General features: G+C 35.1%; 1 protein-coding gene across 1 annotated transcript in view; it reads right to left on the bottom strand.

Annotated features, from left to right (window-relative positions):
* ASCC3 (activating signal cointegrator 1 complex subunit 3) overlaps positions 1-23,173 on the bottom strand; it is a 331,824-nt gene that overhangs the window by 147,147 nt on the left and 161,504 nt on the right. Inside the window, exon 14 of the mRNA XM_061207037.1 lies at positions 10,335-10,469. Within this exon, the coding sequence (XP_061063020.1) occupies positions 10,335-10,469 (135 nt within the window). The remainder of the gene's footprint in view (positions 1-10,334; positions 10,470-23,173) is intronic.

The raw sequence follows: 23,173 nt of genomic DNA, 5'->3' as shown, positions 1-23,173 counted from the left end.
ATGATACCATTCTTTTTTCACAATTACTAGTGAGTATGCCTTATCAATATTGGAAAAAATATTATAGACTCATCTTTGGTATGTGCAAATTTTATCATTCAATAAAGTTATAAAGTTAATCAGTGGACCTGCTTACATTGTTAGGAGCATAAACCAATACCTGGCTTACCTTTTGACAAGGGAGTTTAGAGATCTAAGGAATATCATCTTTCCCCACCCTTTCTCTTTCTCTCTTTCAAAGCTCTTATTCCACTTTAAACCCTTATCACCGAGACATCTGAAATCGCTCCTCTGGCGTCCACACCAAGAGAGCCAAGAACGGCAATGCTCTGTCTTCCACGAGTCTTTCAGAAGGAAACACATCATACCTCCCACCCTGTTCTCAGGATTAGGCCTATTAGCCGTCTGTTCACACGATCAACAAAATCTAGCTATGATCAGAACTTCTGAGGATCATGTTAAAATTTTAGGGTCTTAGTTCCAGATACTCTGATTCTGACAGCTGGCATGGAAACAGGTAATGGGGAACCAATGCCCTATTATACTATTTTTCCCATAATACTTGGTATTTCTTCGCTCTTGAGTCAGTTCCCTACTTCCTCTACTATTTCTCCACCTTAGGGTATGAAATTCTTCACTCTATTCTCCGGAATTGCCACTCAGTAATAAGCAAACTATATCAACCTCATCTCCCACCCTGCCTTAACTGAAACTTGACTCTTTTCCATGGACTCTTGTTTTCCATGCATATCTTTCAAGTGGTGGGGGATGATCTCTCTCTTCCCTCTCACCATTTCCAGGTCAGCCTGTACTAACTTTTAACAAAAACCTCTGTTCCTTTAAGGTTCAGTATATCTGCTATGTCACCTGTTACCCTACCTTATCCAATGAAGACTCCTTACGTATGGCTCCTAGTCTTTCTGTCTATCCCATTTCCTATCATGATCCTTGGTGACAGTATTTTCCATGTGGACATCTAAAACCCTCGCTCTTCAATTCCTTGACACCCTCATTTCCACTGACATCTCCTCTGTCCCATCTTAGCCATACCAACGACTGTATTCTAGGCCTGTCATCAACCCACAACTGTACTACTTCCAAAACCAAAATCGCTAGTACAAACACCTCAATTTCTGACCAAAGATTCCTGTATGTCAAGCATGCCCAACTAATTTTTTCTAAGCTCTTTCTTTATCATTAATGATACTTCCAGATCACAATTCCTCTACTTTCTTAATATTCATCAGCAGCACGCCCTCTCCATCCCTGCCCCAGTCTTTATTCTGGTTCTTTCTCCAGTGCAGATAACACAGTCCAAGATTTTAATCACATTCCTGCCAATTTCTTAAACTCATCTGCCCTTTTGCCATATAAGACTGGCAGAATGTCAAACTCAGATGACCCAAGGTAGCTAATGCTTAAGAAAAATTATATACAAGGGCAACTGGAGACCACTCTAAATCCATGATCACAATCTCAACAAGCCCTTAACATTGGACAGCAATTCTGTGATGTCTTTATGGTCAGTTTGTTGTTGCATGTCTCACAATGTCTACATTACACATTGATTGGCTCTCCATAAACTTCTCACCACCTTGTTATCCTTGACTCTTAGAGAATGACCTTAACAACTACTTCACAAGGAAAATACAATACATCAGAGGAAGCTCCCTTATCTTCCTGCCATACACCTGAAACCTATTTGCATCAGAACCCATCTTTCTAACTTTCTCTTCTGTTTTAACAGTAGTGCCCTAACTCCTATCTAAGGAAAATCTCTACTTCTTCTTTGGATCCCATGCCTCTTGAAAATTCTCAGGACTCTTATAGGTTATCTGTGGTCTCTTTCCTTTCCTATATGAATAATCAATCAATTTCAATCCTTTTTCACTCTCTCTTGAATAGTTTCCACAGAATATAAGCATATCACTTCCACCTTGAAAAGAAAAATAGTACGTCTACCTTTCTGAGTACTATTTCATATTTTCTAGATACTATCCATTTTCCTTTTGTATATAAATTAAGTTCTCAAAATTGATGTTTACACTTTAATCTACATTCATCAGCCAGCTTAATCTAATTTTTGCTCTCCACTCTGGGAGTGAAAAGGCCCTGAATAAGGGCACCAATATCCTCCACGTGGCTAAGTACAGTGTATTTTGCAGCCCTCACATTACTTGACCACTCACTGCAGCAGTCAGTATAGATGATCTCTTTCTTCTCTTTGAAATGCTCTTTTCCTCGGCCTCTATGACATTTACTCCGGGGTATACTCCAGTGTTTGGAGGCTCCTCTGCTGGCTCATTCTCCTCTAATCATTAAATATCAGAATTCCTCAAGACTTGGTCTTAGGCTCTTTTACCACTCATATCCACTCCCATGGTTTTCCCACTCCAAAAACAGACTGAGCTTCTGATACGTTAGACTTACATATCTATCCAGATGCTTACTCTACATCTCTAAGTATCCCAGGCACCTCATCTCAGCACGTCCAAATGGAATTCATGATCTGTACCCTTCCCTCCAAAGTAATCCTTCTCTACTACTCTTTTTCCTCATAAATGACCCAACTAACCACTCAACAATATTAAGCCAGACATCTTTTAGAAGCCAGAAAACTTCCAGATCTCTCTTCCTCAACCCTTCATACCCCATTAACTACCAAGTTAATCAATTCTATTTCCTAAATATGCCCCAATGAATCCACATCTCTAACTGGTATTCCCATTCTCTCCTGCCCTGCCTGTGTATAGTGATCTTTCTTAAAAGCACAACCCTGTTAGGAAAATTACTTGTTTTGTGTGCTCAAATTGTCATTTTATTTTTATATTATTAGTTGAGGGGAATATAGTTAATGACATGCCACTCCCTTCCTCAAACTTCTCTAATCATAACCCATTTCTTTTAAGATAAAATACCTAATCTGTAACATGATAAACAAGGCCCTCACAATCTGGTCCTTGCCTACAACATTAGACTCATGCTATAAACGTGGCATCTACCACTCCCCATCATTCTCTACGTTTCTTAGTCACTCTGATTTTATCCACATCCTTCAATGTGCTATTGCTTTTCTGGTGTCAGAGACTTTTCCTAGAACATTCTTCTGCTGTCCTTTGTTTTGTGTACATATCTCACCTTAAATGTCACTGTGTTAGCTAAGCATCCTCCCAATTTTACTTTCTTTTAGCACTTAATCCGTCTTTATTATTTAATACAACGTAATTAAAATCAATTATTTAATTAGTTGTTAATCTTTCTGTTCAGCCAGAACATAAGCTCCATAAAAATAAATGGGCAGCTACTTTTTTTCTTCCAAAATATATTTCCATTCCCAATTAATGCAAAGAATGTTAATCAGCATGCAAGCCCCACCTCCGTCAATGAGGCCTTCTTGTATTGCATGAGCCAGAAGGTAAAATCTGTACTTCCCAGATCTCTTGTAGTCAGGGTATTGGATACAAAAATCCATTCTGCTTATTAAATGCACTCATGCAAGATCTAGGCAATGGAAGTGAAGAGGAAACCATTTTCTGCTGTTTTCTTTTGCTGGCAAGCAAAATCTTGGAGAAATGAGGCTTAAAAGTTATAATGGATGTACTATATATTCAAAATTTGGTTTTCCAGCATGTTCGTGAATGATGAAAGGTATCTAGTAGCAGGTGTAGCTTCTGCATGCTGGATCACCACCATGGTATGGCTGCTGGTTCTTAAACTCAACAGTTCCAGTGGTAGTTGCCTGACATCTGCTCCTCCAATCTCACCAACATTCTAGGAATTACCTAACTTCTTTTCACAAAATTATTTTCTATTTAAAATATACGTACAATGGTTTGTTTCCTTTAATGAATCCTGATTGATACAACACAACTTTCTCAATCCACTTTAAACAGGTTGACAGCAGAGTTTATCTATCTTGATACCTATTGATCTACCATAGTGACTGGTAGGTAGCTTACACTCAGTAAATATTCACTGAGTGACTACCACTGAAAACAGTTTGAGGTTCATGTGTATACAGTCAATTCACAATGACACAGACCAGCCTAATTCCCATAACCAGTTTCCATATGTCATTCTAGCTGTGCGAATTATGTACTTTAACTGGGGAGAAAGAACTACCGTGTCCCCTGTTCCATGTTATAACCCTTGAAAGATGGTCTTGGTTCCCATATGAGCTACCCTGGTATTAACTACAACCCAATTATACAGACACAAGTTAGCATTCTAGAGAGAGCACCCTAATCAGTAGAAGAGAAATCTCCTCTAAAATTGTATTCTTCATACCCATTTGGCCATTTTAAAATAAATGCTGAAATAAAAAATTTAAAAAAAAATCACTGTGAAATGTGATTTTGATCTTTAAATTTTATCAATACAAATCTCTGTACCATTAGGGATTAGAAATCTTTACTTATATAATCTATATGTTTTTAAAATGGTTTTCCTACTAAAGTATTTTCAAATGAGAGAGCAACAATATTCTAATATACATACTTTTCCAAAACAGCAAGGTTCTTTAACAAGATGTATAAACTTGTTTTAAGAAATTTATTGCATGTTTCTAAAATACATCTTAAAGCATAGGAAGAAAAATTGCTGCAATCAAGGCTACTTAAATAAAGATAAAATTCCAATGCTACTTTCTGTGTTTCTTAAAAAGGGTCTCACTAAAGAAGCTCCTTGACATGGGTCATGGTAATAATTTTTTGAAAATCACACCTAAAGCACAAGCAACAAAATAAAAAATAAACAAGGGGGACTACATCAAACTAAAAAGCTTTCACCCAGCAAAAGAAATCGACAAAGTGAAAAGACAACCTATAGAATGGGAAAAAAATATTTGCAAACCATGTATCTGATAAGGGGTTAATAACCAAAGTATATAAAGAACTCATTAAACTCAATAGCAAATAACCAAATAATCTAATTAAAAATGGGCAAAGGGCCTAAAGAGACATTTTTCCAAAGAAGATGGCCATGGCCAACAGGCACATAAAAAGAAGCTCAACATCACTAGTCAGTCTTTGGGGAAATGCAAATTAAAAGCACGATGACATATCATCTCACACTCGTCAGAATGTCAGAATGGCTGTCATCAAAAAGAGAAGAGATAACAAATGCCAGTGAAGATGTGGAGAAAAGGGAACTCTTGTGAACTCACTGTTGGTGGGAATGTAAATTGGTACAGTCACTATGAAAAACAGTATGGAGGTTCATAAAAAATTAAAAATAGAACTACCATATGATCCAGCAATTCCACTTCTGGGAAGATATCCAAAGGAAACAAAAACAGTTGGAAAGATACCTAAACTCCCATGTTCATAGCAGCATTATTTACAATAGCCAAGACATGGAAACGACCTAAGTATCCAGCAATGAATGAATGAATAACAAATTTGTGATACAAACACACACACACACACACACACACACTGGATTATTATTCAGCCATCCATAAAAAAATGCGGAAATCCTACCATTTGCTACAATACGCATGGGCCTTCAAGGTTTGCCTGGGTTCAAAATCTTTATTCTAAAGAGCCTATTTCCCTTTGAAAACGAAAAAATCTAATTAAACACTCAAATCTATTTTTTTATTAATTTTCTTTCATTTTACTTAAAAAAAAATATACTTATAACATTCTTTCTATGTGGTTATAAACAGACAGTAGAATTAATATATTAGCCTCCTAAAGGAAAGGAGGTTGATATGCCTGAGGAAAGAATAAACTCTGAGACAACAGTTTACACTTATTTAAAGTAAAAAAACAAGAGAAAGGGGGCTCTTAGGTACCTGCCACTCTCTTCAGCTAACAGATATCATCTGTTCCAGGAAGAGGAAATTCTAATTTTATTTGGTTATACTGATGCTGGAAAGCTGCTAAACCAGAAATAATTAAAGCTATCAATATGAAGTATCAGATTACTTACATCAAAGCCAAATTCCTATAATTTAGGCAAAGGCTAAAGCTAACCTATGAAAGCAGGCGATGGTTGGTAGATCTAGATAATAATAAAAAGTCATAAAATGATACTTTAAGGTAGCTTGAGGGTACATATTATTACTCGATTTTTCCTAGTGTTCTGATTTGTTTAACAGATATTCCTAATCACTACATTCATGAGGCTTGCTGCACGATAGACCGTATCTACCTATAAGGAAAACTTTTAAAATCACTAATATATGTAAAAAATCAAACAACATCAGTGCCTATTAATCAGAGAAATACTGTACAGGGTTGGTGGGAATATCCATCCTAGTACTAGAATATTTAAAGCCTGTTAAAAGTTTTGTCCCTAAAGGAAAGAATTTATTTGACTGAGATGGAGAATGAAACAGAATCTGAAGATTCTAATTGGAATAATTCATTCAACTTAAAATTAAAATTATAATTAAAAACAACGGGGACTTCCCTGGTGGTCCAGTGGTAAAGAATCCGCCTTCCAATGCAGGGAACGCGGGTTCGATCCCTGATTGGGGAACTAAGATCCCACATGCCACAGGGCAACTAAGCCCACACGCCATAACTACTGAGCTCATATGTCTCAACTAGAGCCCACATGCCGCAAACTACAGAGCCCATGCGCTCTGGAACATGGGCGCCACAACTACAGAGCCCACCTGCCCAGGAACCTGCGTGCCACAACTAGAGAGAAGCCCGCATGCCGCAACGAAAGATCCCGCATGCCTCAACAAAGATCCTGCGTGGCGCAACTAAGACCCAACGCAGCCAAAAATAAAATAAATAAATCTTAAAACAAACAAACAAATAATGGCTTAATAATGAAAATGTCTGTATCCCTAATGATATATTTCTATGTATAAATGCAAGCTGCTACTATTCCCTAAGGTATGTTCTATCTTACAGAAAACAGTGGTTTCTTAAGAGAGTTTCTTTGTCAGAGAAGGCAAAAAGTAATATGCAAAGTAAACTTCTAGAAGTAGATTTCCAGAATATGATATGCAATGTTTTATCACTCTTCAGCTAGTTTCCAAAATAATTTCATATATCATTTCATTTGTTTCTCATAGTAAACTACTAGAATAGGTGTTATTTACCCCATTATTACTCCATTTGATAGAAGAAAAAGTACCTTTAAGAAATGTTTAGGTGTTTAAGGCCACAGGGCTTCTAGAGGTGACGTCACAGCCAGAGCTTTTTGCTAATGTGTCCTCTTACTTTGGGCCTCGTTTGTAATTCCTCAGACACTCCCTTCCCCAGGGAGAACTGCAAGCTCCATCTCTGTAGCTTAATCTACCCTTGGGGTATTTCACTTTCCTTGCCCTATTTTCCTGTTTCAGTGGACAGTTTGGAAATATAGTTGCTTTTTCAGCTGGGAGTAAATTTGATATCAAAGATAGGAATGGTATGAGGGGTCGTGAAATATAACCATTACTTACTGGAAAGAAATGACTCATCTTCAGCTGTGGCTAAGGCACAGATACAGCCTCAGTATGTATGCACACTGCCCTCCCCCCCACCCCACACACACAGAGAAAAAGAATCCTTAATGGAGTTTTATTTATTATTTACACAAATAAAGTTACAGTGTGTTGAATAAAACTGTGAAGAAATGCTTTTAAAAACCATACTTGCTGAGTCAGGAATTGAGATGGTTACTTTAAACACTTAGGGATAAAGGATCACTGAGGCACCGTAGGGATTTAGTTGTATTTCCATTAACAGGAGTCAGGAGGCTAAATTTCTATGTACTACCATAGCAAACTTACCTTCTAATTTTATTTTTAATGTTCTGAGTACTTAATTTCCTATTTTTCAAAAACATCAGAAGAAATATCTCCTGCCATCATCGTAATAGCATCCTTAGAATTACTAGTAAGTTAATACCATTCAAGTTTAAAAGGCACTTCAAGAAATAGGAACAAACATTCAACTTTAGATTTAGAAGAATAACCTAAAATTCTGGAGCTTCGAGAAAACATCCAGAAAGATTGCCTTATCTTTTGTTATAAATAATTTTCACTGTGGAGGGGCCAACTGTTTTGAATCTCTCTTTTGGAGAAATGAGGGATATAGCTGAGCTGAAGAAGTGTTCTTCCATTTTATTAAAGGAAAAAAAAAAGACTCAAAGCTCTAAAGGCTTTAGAAAGTCACAGGTTGGATATGTTCTGTTTGCTTTTGAACAAACAGGATGCACTGTAGTGAAAAGGGTAGACTTTGGAGTCAGTCTGGTTCAAATCATAGCTCCACTTATTACATGGGAGTCTCTGGGAAAATTATTCTCTTTTCTCAGTTTCCTTATCTGTAAAATGGGGATAAGAATCTTTAAAGGACAGAATAGTGGTAGAGATCAAATGAGAAAACTCAAGTGAGAACATCTCTTAATAATGTCTGCCTCCAAGAAACAAAGGCAAAAAAAAAAAGTAATTTTGGGATACCTACTATCAGCCAAATGCTATATTAAAGAGTATAATGGTGAATAGGACAGCGTTCCTTGAAAACATGTACTTATTAATAATGTCTGTGGAATCCATTCTTGTTAAAAAAAAAAACAATAATAACAGGTGGGTCAGGATAAAAATCAAGTATAATGAAAATATCAAAAAAAAAGGTATAATAAAATGACTAGGGACTTTCAAGTCTCCACGTTTTTTTTCAGCATAGTTATCTGTCATTATACATTTGGTGGCATGGTCTTAAATAAATATCATTTGAAAATTCCTCTACATAAATTATTTCTATATGCTTTAGAGTATTTCATGCTATATTTGAATTACTTATACACAAATGCCATATCAAGAGATAATAATAGTACAAACCTACATCATAGGTTGTTGTGAACACTGAATGAGTTATAGAAAGCAATGAAAACAATGCCTGGCCCAAGTAAACTCTGATAAATATTGAATATTATTATTATAACAATGAAACAATAAACCTGCATGATTTAGAATAGCAATAACTCTCAGAACTGAGAGGTATAAAATAACCAGAAATCCACAAGGTGGCTCTCAAGGCTTGGCTTTTAAACACAATAGAGCTGCTTTGTATTTCCAAAGAAATGAAACAAGACCTTTCATAATTCACCATTATGAATGCCGACCTGACTTTTCAAAGACTCTCATAAATTCATAATTAATAAATAACTGGAAGAATACAAAGCTGCATAATAAGTGGTATGTAATAGAAAACTTCATAAAGCAAAAAGAAGAAAAAAATGAATAAATGTTGTAGTTACACTGAAAGAGAATCTGACATTCAAAACAACCTGCATCAGATTATCATAGTCAGAATTTAAAATATCAATATAAAATGGTGAAATTTAGAGCACAATCCTAATAACTAAATACATTTTACCAAGATGGTAAATGTGAAGGTGCAGAGCACAATGCCTGGCAGCTGTTCAGCAAATATCAGTTAAATCTTAAGTTATGCATATAAAATACTCTGAAGATACTATCATTTTATGCCTATAGTTTTTTGATTTAAAAATTTATTTTTATAGCTTTAAATCAGGGCAAAATTTTCTGCAAAGGGACAGAGTACTGTAGGCTTTGTGAGCCATATAATCCCAGCAGCAAGTACTCAATTCTTCCCTTGTGTGTAAAGAAGCAGCCATAGAAGGCAAAGGAAGGGCTCTGACTGTTTTCTAATAAAACTAATTACAAAAACAGGTTGTCACCTTTGGCCCTCGGGCTGTAGTTTGCCCACTCTTGATCTAAATCATTACTTGATACAATTAAATAAAACCTTTTATAAATCTTAGAATACTATCGATACTCAAATTACCTACAGATGTACCTCTCAAACTGTAATGTGCATAAATCATTTGGGGATCAAGTAGAAATGCAGATTATGATGTGGTAAGTCTCAGGTGAGGCCTGAGGTTCTGCGTTTCTAATGAGGACCCAGACTTTTTAGGTCCTTTGAGCATATAGTGAGTGGCAAGGCAGCTGTTCTGAACCTTTTTGGTCTCAAACTTTCATTCTCAAAAAGAGCTTCTGTTTATGTAAATTACATCTGTCCATGTTAACCTTAGAAATTAAAAAAAAATTTATCTATTATATCTTTAAAAGAACAATAATCCATTAGATATTAATGTATTTTATAAAATGTAACTGTATTTTCTGCTTTAACTATGGGACTAAACACTACAATTATAATCATATAGAAAAAAGTGATTATTGGACACAACATGCATTCGGATCCTTTGAAAGTCAAGAAAAAAGTCAAAATTATAACATGATAAATCTGTAAAATTAACTTATTGGAAACTGGAAACCATGGATCTTTCATATATAAAATATCTGGTATATCTGGCACATTATGTGCTTTAGTTCTTGTATTGTGCTGTCATTTGTTCCCTACCTGTTTTTCTGCATGTCCATATTCAGGTCCTTGAGTAGGTAAAAAGTAGGAAATCTGGCCATTATTCTTGGCTCTTTCTATTAGAGACATAGCCGTTCTTACAGTGGCATTTCGAGCATGTACAAACACCATCACCTAAAATAAAGGAAAGCAGTTTATTTAATACTCAAATTCATTAAAAGATGGCTTAATACTAGTCTGGAAGTCACCCTATATAAATGACTATTAATTTTTCAAAATAAACCCCCAGTTTATGAATACTTCAACATTTGCTTATCTTAGAACAAAGTATATATAGGATAAAGGCAAGTTAAGTAAAATTCAATAACATAGCTTTGTTTATTATTAGCCTATAATTGGCAGAAGTCAGAATGAAATCAATGGATTATATAAAATGTGGAACTTAATTTGTGCATTTCTCTTCTGAAGACATGATTCGTTAGCACAATCATATCTTACAAGGACAGAGTATAAAAATATACTAGAGCCTTATTTCGCCACAGTCAATGAAATTGCCAGTATCATAAAGATGTTTAAAGAAACTGGAAACAATAAAGACTACTCTTCCTTGGACAAAATCATGTCTAAGAACAACCATTCAGAATAGAGTTTAGGGGACTGCTGGAGATGCAAAAGCTTCTAGAGAGGTACTTGGAATTTTCTGTTGTGGCAGACCTTCCTGTGGAATTATTCACAAAGCGACTGTGGAAATCTGAATTAGGGGGAAGGTGAGTGTCTGGATGCTTTGTCAAGAAGAAGTGGAAAAAAAGTCCTTCCAGGGACAGCAGTCAGGAAGAATGTGAAGGCAAATGAAGAGAATAAAATCAGGAAGTGACTAGCAGTCTGCATTTGCTGCCTCTCAGGGCCTGCCTTCTCTCCTCTGTGATGTTTCTTCTTTGGCTTCCACCTCCCTGTCCCCTCCCTCCATAGCTCAGCCCCAGCCTTCCCAAAGAGCCATAACTAATTCCTAATTCTTGCCTGTCTTCCCAGTGTCTCTCCATGTTCTTCTGTCAATTGTTTTCCCAGAAGCTGGAACTTTGGTGTTATTTGCAGGTTACACACTTAGAAGGACACACAACATTGTTTTTAGTCAGGGAATTAATAGGTTCATGAGAGTTGACCTGAGTAAGAGAAGATCATTTTGAGGACAAACAAAAGTGAAAAAGGGAAGGAGGCCTGGGCTTTGACCAGAAAGGAGACAGAATGACAAAGATCTAGAGCACATGCTGTATAATTAACCCATAGTAATCTTATAATTAGCCCATAGTAAACTTGTCAAAGGCAATGTTCCACATATAGGATCTGATAAAATTCATAGTAGAGTAAAACCTCAGATAACCATCATTCAAGAAACTGGAATACTTAACTAATATTCTTTTAGGGTGTATTCAAAGTAAAGGAGAGAAAATAATCTGGAGAAGACCAGAAGTTCCTCAATGAAAATCTCCCAAAGTGTTTAGAGAAAGTAAAACAAGCACTGCAAGTCATCCGGAGAAATTTAACATAAGTTAATCACAGCCTTCAAGGACATAAAGCTTGAGACTTCACACTTTATCAGAGCTCTAACTTATTTTCTGATACTAATGTGATTTGAAAAGAAATATGATCAAAAGAATATTTCTAAAGAGTACGCTACTAAAATTTATTTCAGAAAGTTTCGTGGATACTTAGAAAATTTTTTGTTTTCCTTATTTTCAACCTCCCACCCCTGCCAAAAACCAAATCTGCTTTTCACAGGTTCTCTAGCTTTCTGGGGAATCATCTTTACCTCACAGGATGTCAAGAGACTGCCATTTAAGTTCACTGTGATGATATTTTCATAATTCCTGATATCAGCTATTTAATACTAAGTTAGATGGAAGATTCTATTAACCATAATGCCTTGCTGAAGCTTCACCAATTCAGAATCTGTCAAATTCTACCATCCTGTCTTCCTACAAGGTAGGGACATTTCAACTACGAGTTTCTTTTTAAAGGGGAAGGCAGATTATTTTCTTTTATATAAAAATAAATTTGATCACACACAAAACCTCATTTACCCCCAACATTAAATTTTAAGAAAAATCTCAATTAAAATGAAGTTACTTATTATTTTATTAATTTATTCATTCATTCAAACGTTTCTGAGCATGCAGTCACTACCAAGCCCTGAGAAAACTGCTGTGAAAAAGAGAGACAAGGTCCCTGCCCTCATGGAGATGGGAATCTTGTATGATGGATTAAATACGCACAAAATAACTTTTACTTAAAATATATTTATTGGACATGTGTGTGTGTAAAATACTGTTAGCAGGAGAGATATGAAATGGATAAGACATGGTCCCTTCTATACAATTTAAGGAGGGAGATAAAACTAGACATAATTTAGGGAGCTGATCCAAAAGACGGATGGAGTGCGGATAACACAGGAATGCTAAACATGGAGACGGCTGGTCTCCTTCATTCATCCATGCCACGACATTTACACATACCTCCTGCATGCCTAACAGTGGTCAAAGCACCGGGGATACCATGATGAACATGTTCCAAGGCACCAAATTGGAACTCTACTGTTACGGCAAGAGAGAATCACTAGGAATCAGCCCTAGCTGGCTGTAGAAGCAGGATGCAGTCTGCATGGAGGAGGCTACATACACTAGTCTAGAGTATTTATCCTTGGTAATTTAGTGTGTTAGCTTGAAGAAGTACGTTTTCGTTCAAAGTTTCTTACACTGAGGCCCAGGGACCACTTCATCAGAATTACTGCTGGGGCTTGTTGAAATAGATTTCTGAGTCCTCCCCTAAAACCAACGGAGTAAAAATATCTAGCAGTGGGGTCTAAAAATTGAATTATTAACGACTATTGAGATCTCCACTGTACTACTGTGTAAAATTAGTTAATGGTTACCACCAGCTTAGTTTTCTTCTTCTAAGTTAACAGAAGTTCAAAAGGAAACATAAATAAAACATATATAATACCACCACTACAAAGATTCCCTAATAACCCATCTTTATTTACCTATACATATGAAACATCAGGGATTATTAAGATATTTTATATAACCACTATAGCCCCAAGATCATTCTCCAGATGGGCTAGGGTTTTATAATACAACCAGATTTCTATTCTCCATAATTCAAATGCCACATTATGTAAATCCCGTTAAAATAACAGATATGGAGAACATAAGGGAAAATAAAATATGACCCTAAATCTTCAGTAATTATTTAAGTCTGACTTGTCAACTTATCACTTTGCAAATTATTTTCTACTGCAGCCAAGAGAAATATTAGTTACAACTAAAGTAGCAATTTCTTTTTATTAAAGAATCCATCACGTCTTGTTCAGTAAAATAAACTCTTTTTCGTATTAAGAATTTTCTGTCTAGAGGCTCCAACAGAGGCCATTACAAGGTTTTGGGTCTCTATAAACATACTTGATTTTATGGTTTGTTAATTTGGTTAATTAATTTAAATAGACTCATATAAAAATTATAACAGAGAGGACAGCACTGTTTCATATGGCAGAAATAACTCCAAATTAATCTTAGAAACGCTGTTGGTAACCAAACAGCAGTTAAATGGGCGTGTGTCTAAAATAAGATTAGAACAGTAGATTCAACTCAATAATGTTGGTAAATTTTGACTGTTTTGTAAAACTGTTTATATTTTTACTCGAGGTTTGTTAGGTTAATGCAATTAAAAATATTTTATACACTTATTTTTGGTTTAAAAAGCCATTTAGTTAAAAAATGTATGATGGATCAGTCCTGGACTGGGAAAGAAAGTATGCGAATCTGAGTTCTGGTCCTGTTATTTGACTTATCAAAGAAAGTGTCCTTCAAATGAGATGCTGATTAAAATTAATGAAAAGTAAAAGCTCAGATAATGATCATTCAGAAAACCAAAATGCCAAAGTAACTGATATTGTTTCAGTGTATTCAAAGGAGAGAAGGACACATTATTTTAAAAAGACCAAAAATTCTACTTTGAAATATTGTTAAATAGCAGTGTGATTTAGAACAAATTATTCAACCTCTTTGATCTTTATTTCCTCTAGTACATAGATAGTTACTACAGTCATAGGATTACGATAAGGATTAAAGGGTATCGTGTAAGTGAAACACTGCATTTAGTAAAACAGCAGCTCTCAAATTTTAGAATGCATCAAAATCACCTGGCAGGCTTGTTACAAACTGCTGCTCCTTCCCTCTACCCCCTTTCTAATTAAGTACGTCTGAGGCAAGACAAGAATTTGCATTTCTAACAAGTTCAAAGGAGATGCTAAAACTCTTTGTACAGGAACTTGGAGACTTCCAGAGCTGGTAAGTATTAACACCACGATAAGGGTAATAAACATTAAGAAAATTAACTTGACCTAAAAGACTAAGTGGTTAGATCAGTGAATGAATATTTATAAATTGACACCTATATAAACATTTATTCCTCGCTTATGCAAGTGTGTGTGCATATCTAACACCACAAAAAACAATTTAAAAGAACACTTATCCTTTAACAACCTTTGTAAGGGTGTTGTGCCAGATGAACTAGGGATAAAACAATTAGTAGAAATATTTAAGCTTGGGATTATTTTAGAACTGGAGGGAGGAGGCTGAAGATTGTGAAATCTTGAATCAAATTCTCTTCCCTAGAAATTTCCACTAAGAAGGAAGAATAGAAATACCTGGAAAAAATATAACATGGCAGATAGATGTCCCACAGGAAATGCTGCTGAGAACTAATGTTTTATAATTTATGGTATTGTCTATTGCAATGGTTAAAGAATGAGGCTTGAGGATGAGGAAGTTTATGTCATGGTGTTTATGTTTTCACTCTAACCAGCACAGCCATTTATTTGTTTTGTTCTCAATTCTTCCCAACCTTCTTAACCCAGGATCCTCAAGAGAATTAAGCCCCAATGACCTAAACAAATAGTGATTCTAAAGTGTGTCCCCAGACCAAGAGCATCCTCTGGAAACTTGTTACAACTACAAATTAATAGTGTCACCCCACATCTGAGCCAAAAACTCTGAGGCTGGGACCCAGCAATCTGGTTTAATAAGCTATTAATACGATGAATGTTAAAATTTGAGAGCCCAGTGAAATGGCATCCATTGTATGTAAAAAAAAAAACAAAAACAAAACCCCCCAAACCTGTCCTCTGTGCATTTAAAATGGTTCTTTAAGTACTATCTTTGGGAGACTGGAGAAAATAGCCAAATCATTTTCCATGTTCTATAGTCTGAATGAGGAGTGCCGCTGCAGGTATATTTCAGATTTATATACCACAAGGGCGTGTAGGCAACAAAATAGTTTTTATTGCTGTGATTATATTACCCTATCTGTGATATTAAGTAAATGCAATTTTAAAAGGCTTCATTCTGATTGCTGTGAATCAGTTCTCATTTTAGGCCTGCCAATACTGACCAGCTAAAGACACTTAGGTCATCTGAAGATCTTTTCACACCAGTACCCAGTTTCCTCATTTATTTTTTCATTTGCATAGTATTCCTTTACTTAGAAATACCACAATTTACTTAACCAGTCCTTGTTTAATGGACATTTATGTTGTTCCTAATCCTTTCTTACTTAAAGCAATGCTGTAATAAATAACTCTGTATACAAGTCATTTCACAATTTTGTGGATATCTTCATAGAAGTGAAATTGTTGGGTCAAAGTATATATGACCATTGAACTATGTCCCTATTCTGAATATTGTGTTTTATTATTGGGCATTTTTTTCTTATAAATTTGTAGGTGTTCTTACAATACAGAAGACAGTATGTTTTGTCTTTTTCTATATTGCAAATATTTTGTTCTAGTCTATGCTTTATCTTTTGACTTTATTTACGATATCTTATTCAGTATGGAAATAGTTAATTTTTCTTCAAGTCTGCCAGGATTTTTCTCTCTGACTTCTGGGAAATTCATAGGCAAGAAAGTGAAAATAGTCATAAACATACGAAAAGGTGTTAAACTTCAGTAGCACTCTGTGGCTCTGGAAATCCAATGGTGGGCACAAGCGGAGCTGGATTTTGCTCTTGTACACGCACACACACACATATCTATCTGCACGCACACACACACATATCTATCTGCAAAGATATCTACAAAGATATCCATAATATAGTGCCATGTAAAAAAATATCAAGTTGAAGAACAATTTCCATAGTATTATTCTGAGTATATTATAAAGGGTGTGTGTGTGTGTGTTTAAAAATAGGGAGATATGGATGGAAACCCACCAAAGTAATTACCTCACAGATGAAAATGGGATGGGGAGTATAAAAAGATAGCGTTCTCTGTATATCTTATATTGCTTATCTTACCCATTGAAACAAGCCTTAATAGTTTTATGAATATATAAATTATATTGAACAGGAGAAATGATCAATGATGAGGTTGTAATAGTATATTTATAACATACTATTGTACTACCATATTTGATGTGATTATTTTATTGCTAAGGGATTTACGGTGTCAAAGGAAAAACTTAAAGAACACGTATTTAACAATGAACTTAGAAGGGTGGTAGTGGTACTTTTGATCGAAGGAGACACACTTATCTTGTTTTAGTTCACCTGGAAATGCTTTAAGAAGAAAAAAGAGACATGGTCTAGCAGAAGAAAATAAATAGTACTTCCTGGAAAAGTATACAGAGGTCAAAGGCACAGAGAAGACAGCCAATCCATATGGATTTGGTGAACACTGGCTCTAGGCAGAAATGGACATGTAGACAGAGGAGCAGTAATAGCTGGAAAGGCAAAATACAACCTCATTATAAAATGTATACTTAGCGAAAATTCACTCAAGACTCAGAAAAAAATGATACCACTAAAAGCAATACTTGAAAAATTATTTTTATGTTAGACAAAGATTTTAAACTGAGCAGTTAAAGAGAATGCCATCATCATAAAAAAACATGAATTCTTGTAAAGGAATATACATTACATGATGATAAAAAAAATTATGACTCAAGGAAGTGTAAAAGAAAAAGGTGGATAAAACACAGGAAAAACCTAAAGACGATTTTGGAATGTAAACTGATAGAACAATGGACAGGACAATTTTAAAAGGCTGGGGTTATTAAAAGAAAAAAGGTGGCCCTGTTTTTTATGAAGAGTGAAGATGAGTGAGAAGGCACTTAGGGAGGTCTCCCTGAGAAATAGTTAGTGTGATTGTTTGAGACAGATCTTATAAAAAGAACTCTGATTTAAACATTTTAAAATATAGCTTTGTAGCCAATAAACTACCTGAAACATTGGTACAAATTTATAAAAGTCATTTAAAAAAAGAAAAAAGAAAGAAAGAAAAGAAGAAACCCTTATACCTACATGGGGGGAGATGATGCTACTATTATGGTTAAATTAAAATAATAAAAATTTCCCTGACGATTCCAGGTACAAGTGATACTTTATTCTTTTGAGCATCCAAAGAATTCACAGGCCCCTCTCTTAAGCATTTATCACTGACTATATTTTATTTTGAACTATTTTTGTGCTTGATTTAGCTCCTCTGTGAGTCTGTGATCATCCAACAATTACATGACAGGTATTGGGGATATAACGGTGGGCAAGGCCGGCACGTGTCCCTGTGCTTATGGAGCTTACATCTAGTTACTATGATGCACGATTGGAGTCTGGGAAGTGGTGAACACAGAAGCTGCCATTCATTACATGAACAACTACCGGAAGAAGATGCAGGTTAAAAAAAAGAAGAAGAAGAAGAAATAAAAGCATAATCTAGAAGTTAATTGGGGTCCTCTCTCAAAATTAGCAAATTCCTTGATTTAAAGGTGATGACATTCCAGGTTTCTTCATTATTGGCCTTAGGGTGTCATCACTCTAAATCCTTCCTGTTGTTCAAAGCCTCCGTGCATTTGTATATTTCTAGGCCTTTACCCATGTTTTACTTTACTTAGTTCTCCTGCCAACTTCCTCTGGGGAAATTCTACAAACCTTTAAGGCCCAGTTCTAATGACTCTTCTCCAATCTCTCCAGGGAAAGCTATCACTCCCACAGCACTTTGTTCATACTTGTGCCTTGTGTAATCTTGAGATGTATATAGGTCTCTCCGCTGTTGTCACAATTACTAGGACTAATAATAAAAGATATGATTTACTAAGTGCTTACTATGTGCTAGGCCCAGTACTAGGTGCCAGGCATAGTTATTTAATTTACTATTAACAACACAATTAGGTAGGTAATTCTATTAGAATTTTACAGATGAGAAAACTGAAGCTCAGAGTTTTAATAACTTTCTACTCATTCAAGAGCAGAACTGGGAATTATCCTCAGATTTGATAGTCCAAAGCCTATTTTCTTTCCACCAAGTTATATTCCCTCTTTGGGTGTTGCCTGAGGGCACGTTTACACCTTATTAATTTTGAGGTCTCCTTGTCATCCCCCATACCACTCTCCCTGCTATCACCAAATCAGTGGGCACTCATAAATGCTGAAATTCCAATGTTAAAAATGGTCAACTTTCACAAAAAACATTTATTTTTAGCACATTTTTGAGCAGAGATATGAATTTAAAAGTTTATAAATAATAATAGGATGTAGGCTGAGTTAATACTTTCACTGATACCTTTTATTAGAATATGGGGTATAAAGCTAACTTCCAATTATTCAACTAGATAATTAATTTTCCTGGATAGTTTTATTTAAATTTATTAGCAAACGTTCCACTGATAATGAATAACTAAAATAGTTACTATTAGTCTTTTGATACTGTTGTAAAGCTATGTGTATACAGTTGACCACTGAACAACATGAGTTTGAAATGGGCAGGTCCACTTATTTTTAGATTTTTTTTCAATAGTAAATCCTACAGAACTACACGACCCACTGTTGGTTGAATCCCATGCAGAATCGCTGATCTGGAGGAACCACGTGTATGAAGGGACCGCGTATACTAAGGGCTGATGATAAGGTATAGGTGGTATAGGTGTATTTTTGACTGTATGGAGGGTTGGCGTGCCCCCAACACCCACGTTGTTCAAGGGTCAACTGTACATTTTAATGCCATTGCAAAGTTAAAAATTTGGATTTTAAAAAGAAACAATTTATAAAATGAGCTAGTCTAAGAGCATCTTAAAAAAAAAATTCTCGACTTTGAAGTCAAAGACAGTTCCTAAATCAAAGCTACTTACATTTACAATGAATCAAATCATTCAGATCCATTAACCAAAATAATGTCTTACTGACGGACATGAATAAAGAAAGCATTTTTATGTTTTATAATGGTAGAAAATTTAACACTACTATATTTGGATTACATCAACAAAACTACTATTACTAAAAATAGGGCTAAAATAATAAGTTTTAAACTTCTCTTAATAAAATTTAAATTTATTAATCACGAGTGTAACAACTAGCATTTATTATCAGATATTCCTGCCAATGAACTGCATTACTAAAGCATAATTTTTAGTTTAAAAAGACCTGGTGAAAGGCTTATCACATATACAAACTACATCAAATAGGGTTAATTTATCTTGTCTTAGCTGTCTCAGAAAACTGTATAATTCACTGACTAGTTTTCATGCATTAAATTATGCAAATAAACCAACGAAAGTAATCTGGAGGTAGAGAGAGAAGTGGTTCCACAGCTCCAAGCTGTGTAATTAGATCTACACTCAGCAGTTCAGAGCCACCTCTGGGCTCTCATGCTGAGAATATGCAGTTCTTCTCAAGAAACCTAAGCTTTTTAAGTGATAAACAGATTCAGGTTATCATTACTGAATTACATTTTAGGGCATTACCCTGAATGTGAAATATATTCTTCATTAATTTCTCTAAAGGAATCATTTTAATATTTATCAGCTTTTATATTTCAGTTGTATAGAGCTTTAACTGCTAAAGTTGGTTAAAAGAAATCCACAATACTTTACATCTTCTAAACCCTAAAAGATACTCGTTATTAAAATGTATAATAATTAAATAAAAACAAAGTTGGACGACTTAAGTGTCCGTATGTACCATTACAGCAAAAATATATAACATCAGAGCTAAGCCCACTGTAAAAAGTATTATCTTACAATCAAGTTGCATATATCAGGACATAGTACAATACACTTGAAGCATAAGATAGTTATATTTCAGCATGGTCCCTAAAATATTAAGACCACAAAAAATAGAGAAAGAAAGTAGAGCTTTTAAAACATAATTTTAAAATAGTAAGTATTTTGAATGCATTTTCCCTTTGCTATAAACTTTTTAACATAATTAAAAACATTTTCTTAAGCATTAAGGGGCTGTGGAAAACTATACTTTCTGGCTCAGCCCTAGTTTGTAGGGGTGGTACAGCATTTTCAGCTACAGGTCTGTCTTACCATATATGCAAATACATTACTTTGTACCTGATTTGAGCAACAGAGGAGTCACAGTTGCCTGTGACTACTGACACTACACATAAAAACTTCCAGGCTACTGCATTCAGCCAGTATGTACCATTCGTATTCCACCTGGTTTTCAAGGCCCAGAAGGGAAAAACTACTCGTTTGCTTAGTCCAGTGTATACATGACAAAGTGGAAGACGAAATTCCACCTCTACTGAAAAGCTAAATTGATACTGCAGATGGAAAAGATCAGTCCACTGGTTATCACCACAAGTATCAGTCCACTTGGTATCACCACCACAAGAACAGAAACTGTTCATCCTATGGAAATTATGAAAAGTTAATGCCACAGAACAGTGGTTTAAAAACTCATTTTGGCTGTGTAATTCTTTCTTTCACTAAACTCTTTTGCAGGAGCTCACTCTCTCTCTCTCTCTCTCTCTCTCTCTCTCTCTCTCTATATATATATATATATAAAAAAAAAGATTAAGCTACCTGAGTGGTCCTGAGAGATCCAAATCTCGTATCTCACTTCTTCCTCCCAAACAGCACACCTCTCCCACCCTCACGCCAGCAATGCCCGTGGCCCCTCGGAGCACGCTGGAGCAGTCTGAAAATAACAGCTGTGAGAGGAACTCTACTAGGGGAAAGGAACAACTCAACATTGTATTTCCTTGAAAATTCTGAAAACCCCAAATCTCTTTCATTCTTCTGGATAATATTTTGGGGAAAGAAATAAGTGGAAATATTCATTTAAGAAATAAAATACTTTCACTGGTTTCTAAATACCATTCTCTTACCAGGTTTGCTTGTAGAAACGATTAATCAGAAATGATTAATTCCAATTCTGGGATGTGGGCATGTCAAAAGGATAAAGAAGGCAACTTGAAGGGGTTCCCGATTGCCAGATTTGGGCTAATATGGTCATCTTGTAATAATGTAATAATGGATTATAACCTTTTGAATACAATAAGAATTTGAGTTGACAGAGAAATAAATGAATAAATGGGAAGGGGGAAAGCTCTTTCTTACATACAATGGAATGAAAGGAAGGATGGGAGTTAGAAAATCACCAGTAAATGCTAAAACGAGTGGGTGAAAGTTTATTGTGAAATCTGTACATTTACATTTTATGCATAATTATTTGATTAACCTTTGGTTCTCATCAGATTATAAGCAACACTAATGCAGAGTGTTATCTTTCTGTTTTCTGTCTTTAGCACAATCTCTGGCACACACTGGCTATTCAATAAATACTTGCTGAATATTAACAGTATTGCCTTGGTTTAGTCTTAAACACCATCTATCTCCATCCTGTTCAATACCTAGAATTAAGGTTGATGACTCAGATATAGTTCATACGCTACAAGAAAAGTGTAGCAGTTTCTATATTTGGCACTCTACCCACTGTAACTCTTACCTTAACATGGCAAATAGACTACAGAAAAAGATCCCAAATTATAAACCATTCTCAGTAATTTACAAGCTTCAAAAGTCTAGAATTCTCTTTCCATTTTAAATTTCAGCCTACATTATAAGTATTAAAAGATTATAAGCATTACTAATTATAAAATGTTCATATAGACACACATAAGCAAAACTTTTAAGAAACATTATGTTGAAGCTGACCTACTTGTAATGATTAGTTTAATAATGAAGGAATTTAATGAAGTTCTAAAAATCCAACCACTCTGAATTCGTGCTTCATCGAAGATGTTTTCAAATATGACTAAAATCTGACCCAAATTTCACTGTTCTTAGTTAGTCCCCATAGTACAACTGTGGGTCAACTTAATTCATTGGTAAACCTAGGTTAATCCGCTAAAGACTGATAAGACAGAATAAAGAATACTTTAATACATTGTAGCATCACACACAGAAAAATACTTTACTGACCTCCATGATAATCCAAATTGCATTGACATTTGTTATTGACAGCCCCAAAATAGCAACATCTATTCTGTAGAGCAAATTAAGCAAGACCAGCTAGTCTATTACTATGCAAATAAAATTCATTAGTGAGCTAACAATTTCATTTCTAAAGATGCTGCTGGACTTGAAGTTCTATTATTATTCAACATTATAAGATGTTCTGGACTGAATCTAATTTCAGTAAAATAACAACATAAAAATGTATTTTTAAGATTTCTATCAGTATTTTTCATTTATTTCCTTAGACAATAATCACTACTTATAATTCTAAACATCCAACTGTGCATTTAATATTCTCAAGTGACACACTTGAATAGATTCTCCCTAAAAAGAATACGCTTTTTTTTTTAAACTTACTTGAGCCGAAGAAATCCCACTAAGGCAAAATACTCTCAATAAAATTTGCTAGCTAGACTAATTAAAACTGTACTGCTATAAAGGGAAAAATCACAAAGTTGTAATTCCTCTTAGATTGGCTCTTAACTGTCTCCATTTTTTTGAGGCTGTTCTCATGTTTGTGCTTACAAAATGAAGAACACCTCGGTTTTCCATAAATCTGTATTGTACTCTTCAATTGACCCTCTT

The sequence above is a fragment of the Eubalaena glacialis genome, chromosome 12 (assembly GCF_028564815.1).
Source record: "Eubalaena glacialis isolate mEubGla1 chromosome 12, mEubGla1.1.hap2.+ XY, whole genome shotgun sequence".
NCBI classification, from domain to species: domain Eukaryota; kingdom Metazoa; phylum Chordata; class Mammalia; order Artiodactyla; family Balaenidae; genus Eubalaena; species Eubalaena glacialis.
The sequence above is the reverse complement of the archived record's forward strand: the minus strand, read 5'-3'. Positions and strand labels throughout refer to the sequence as shown.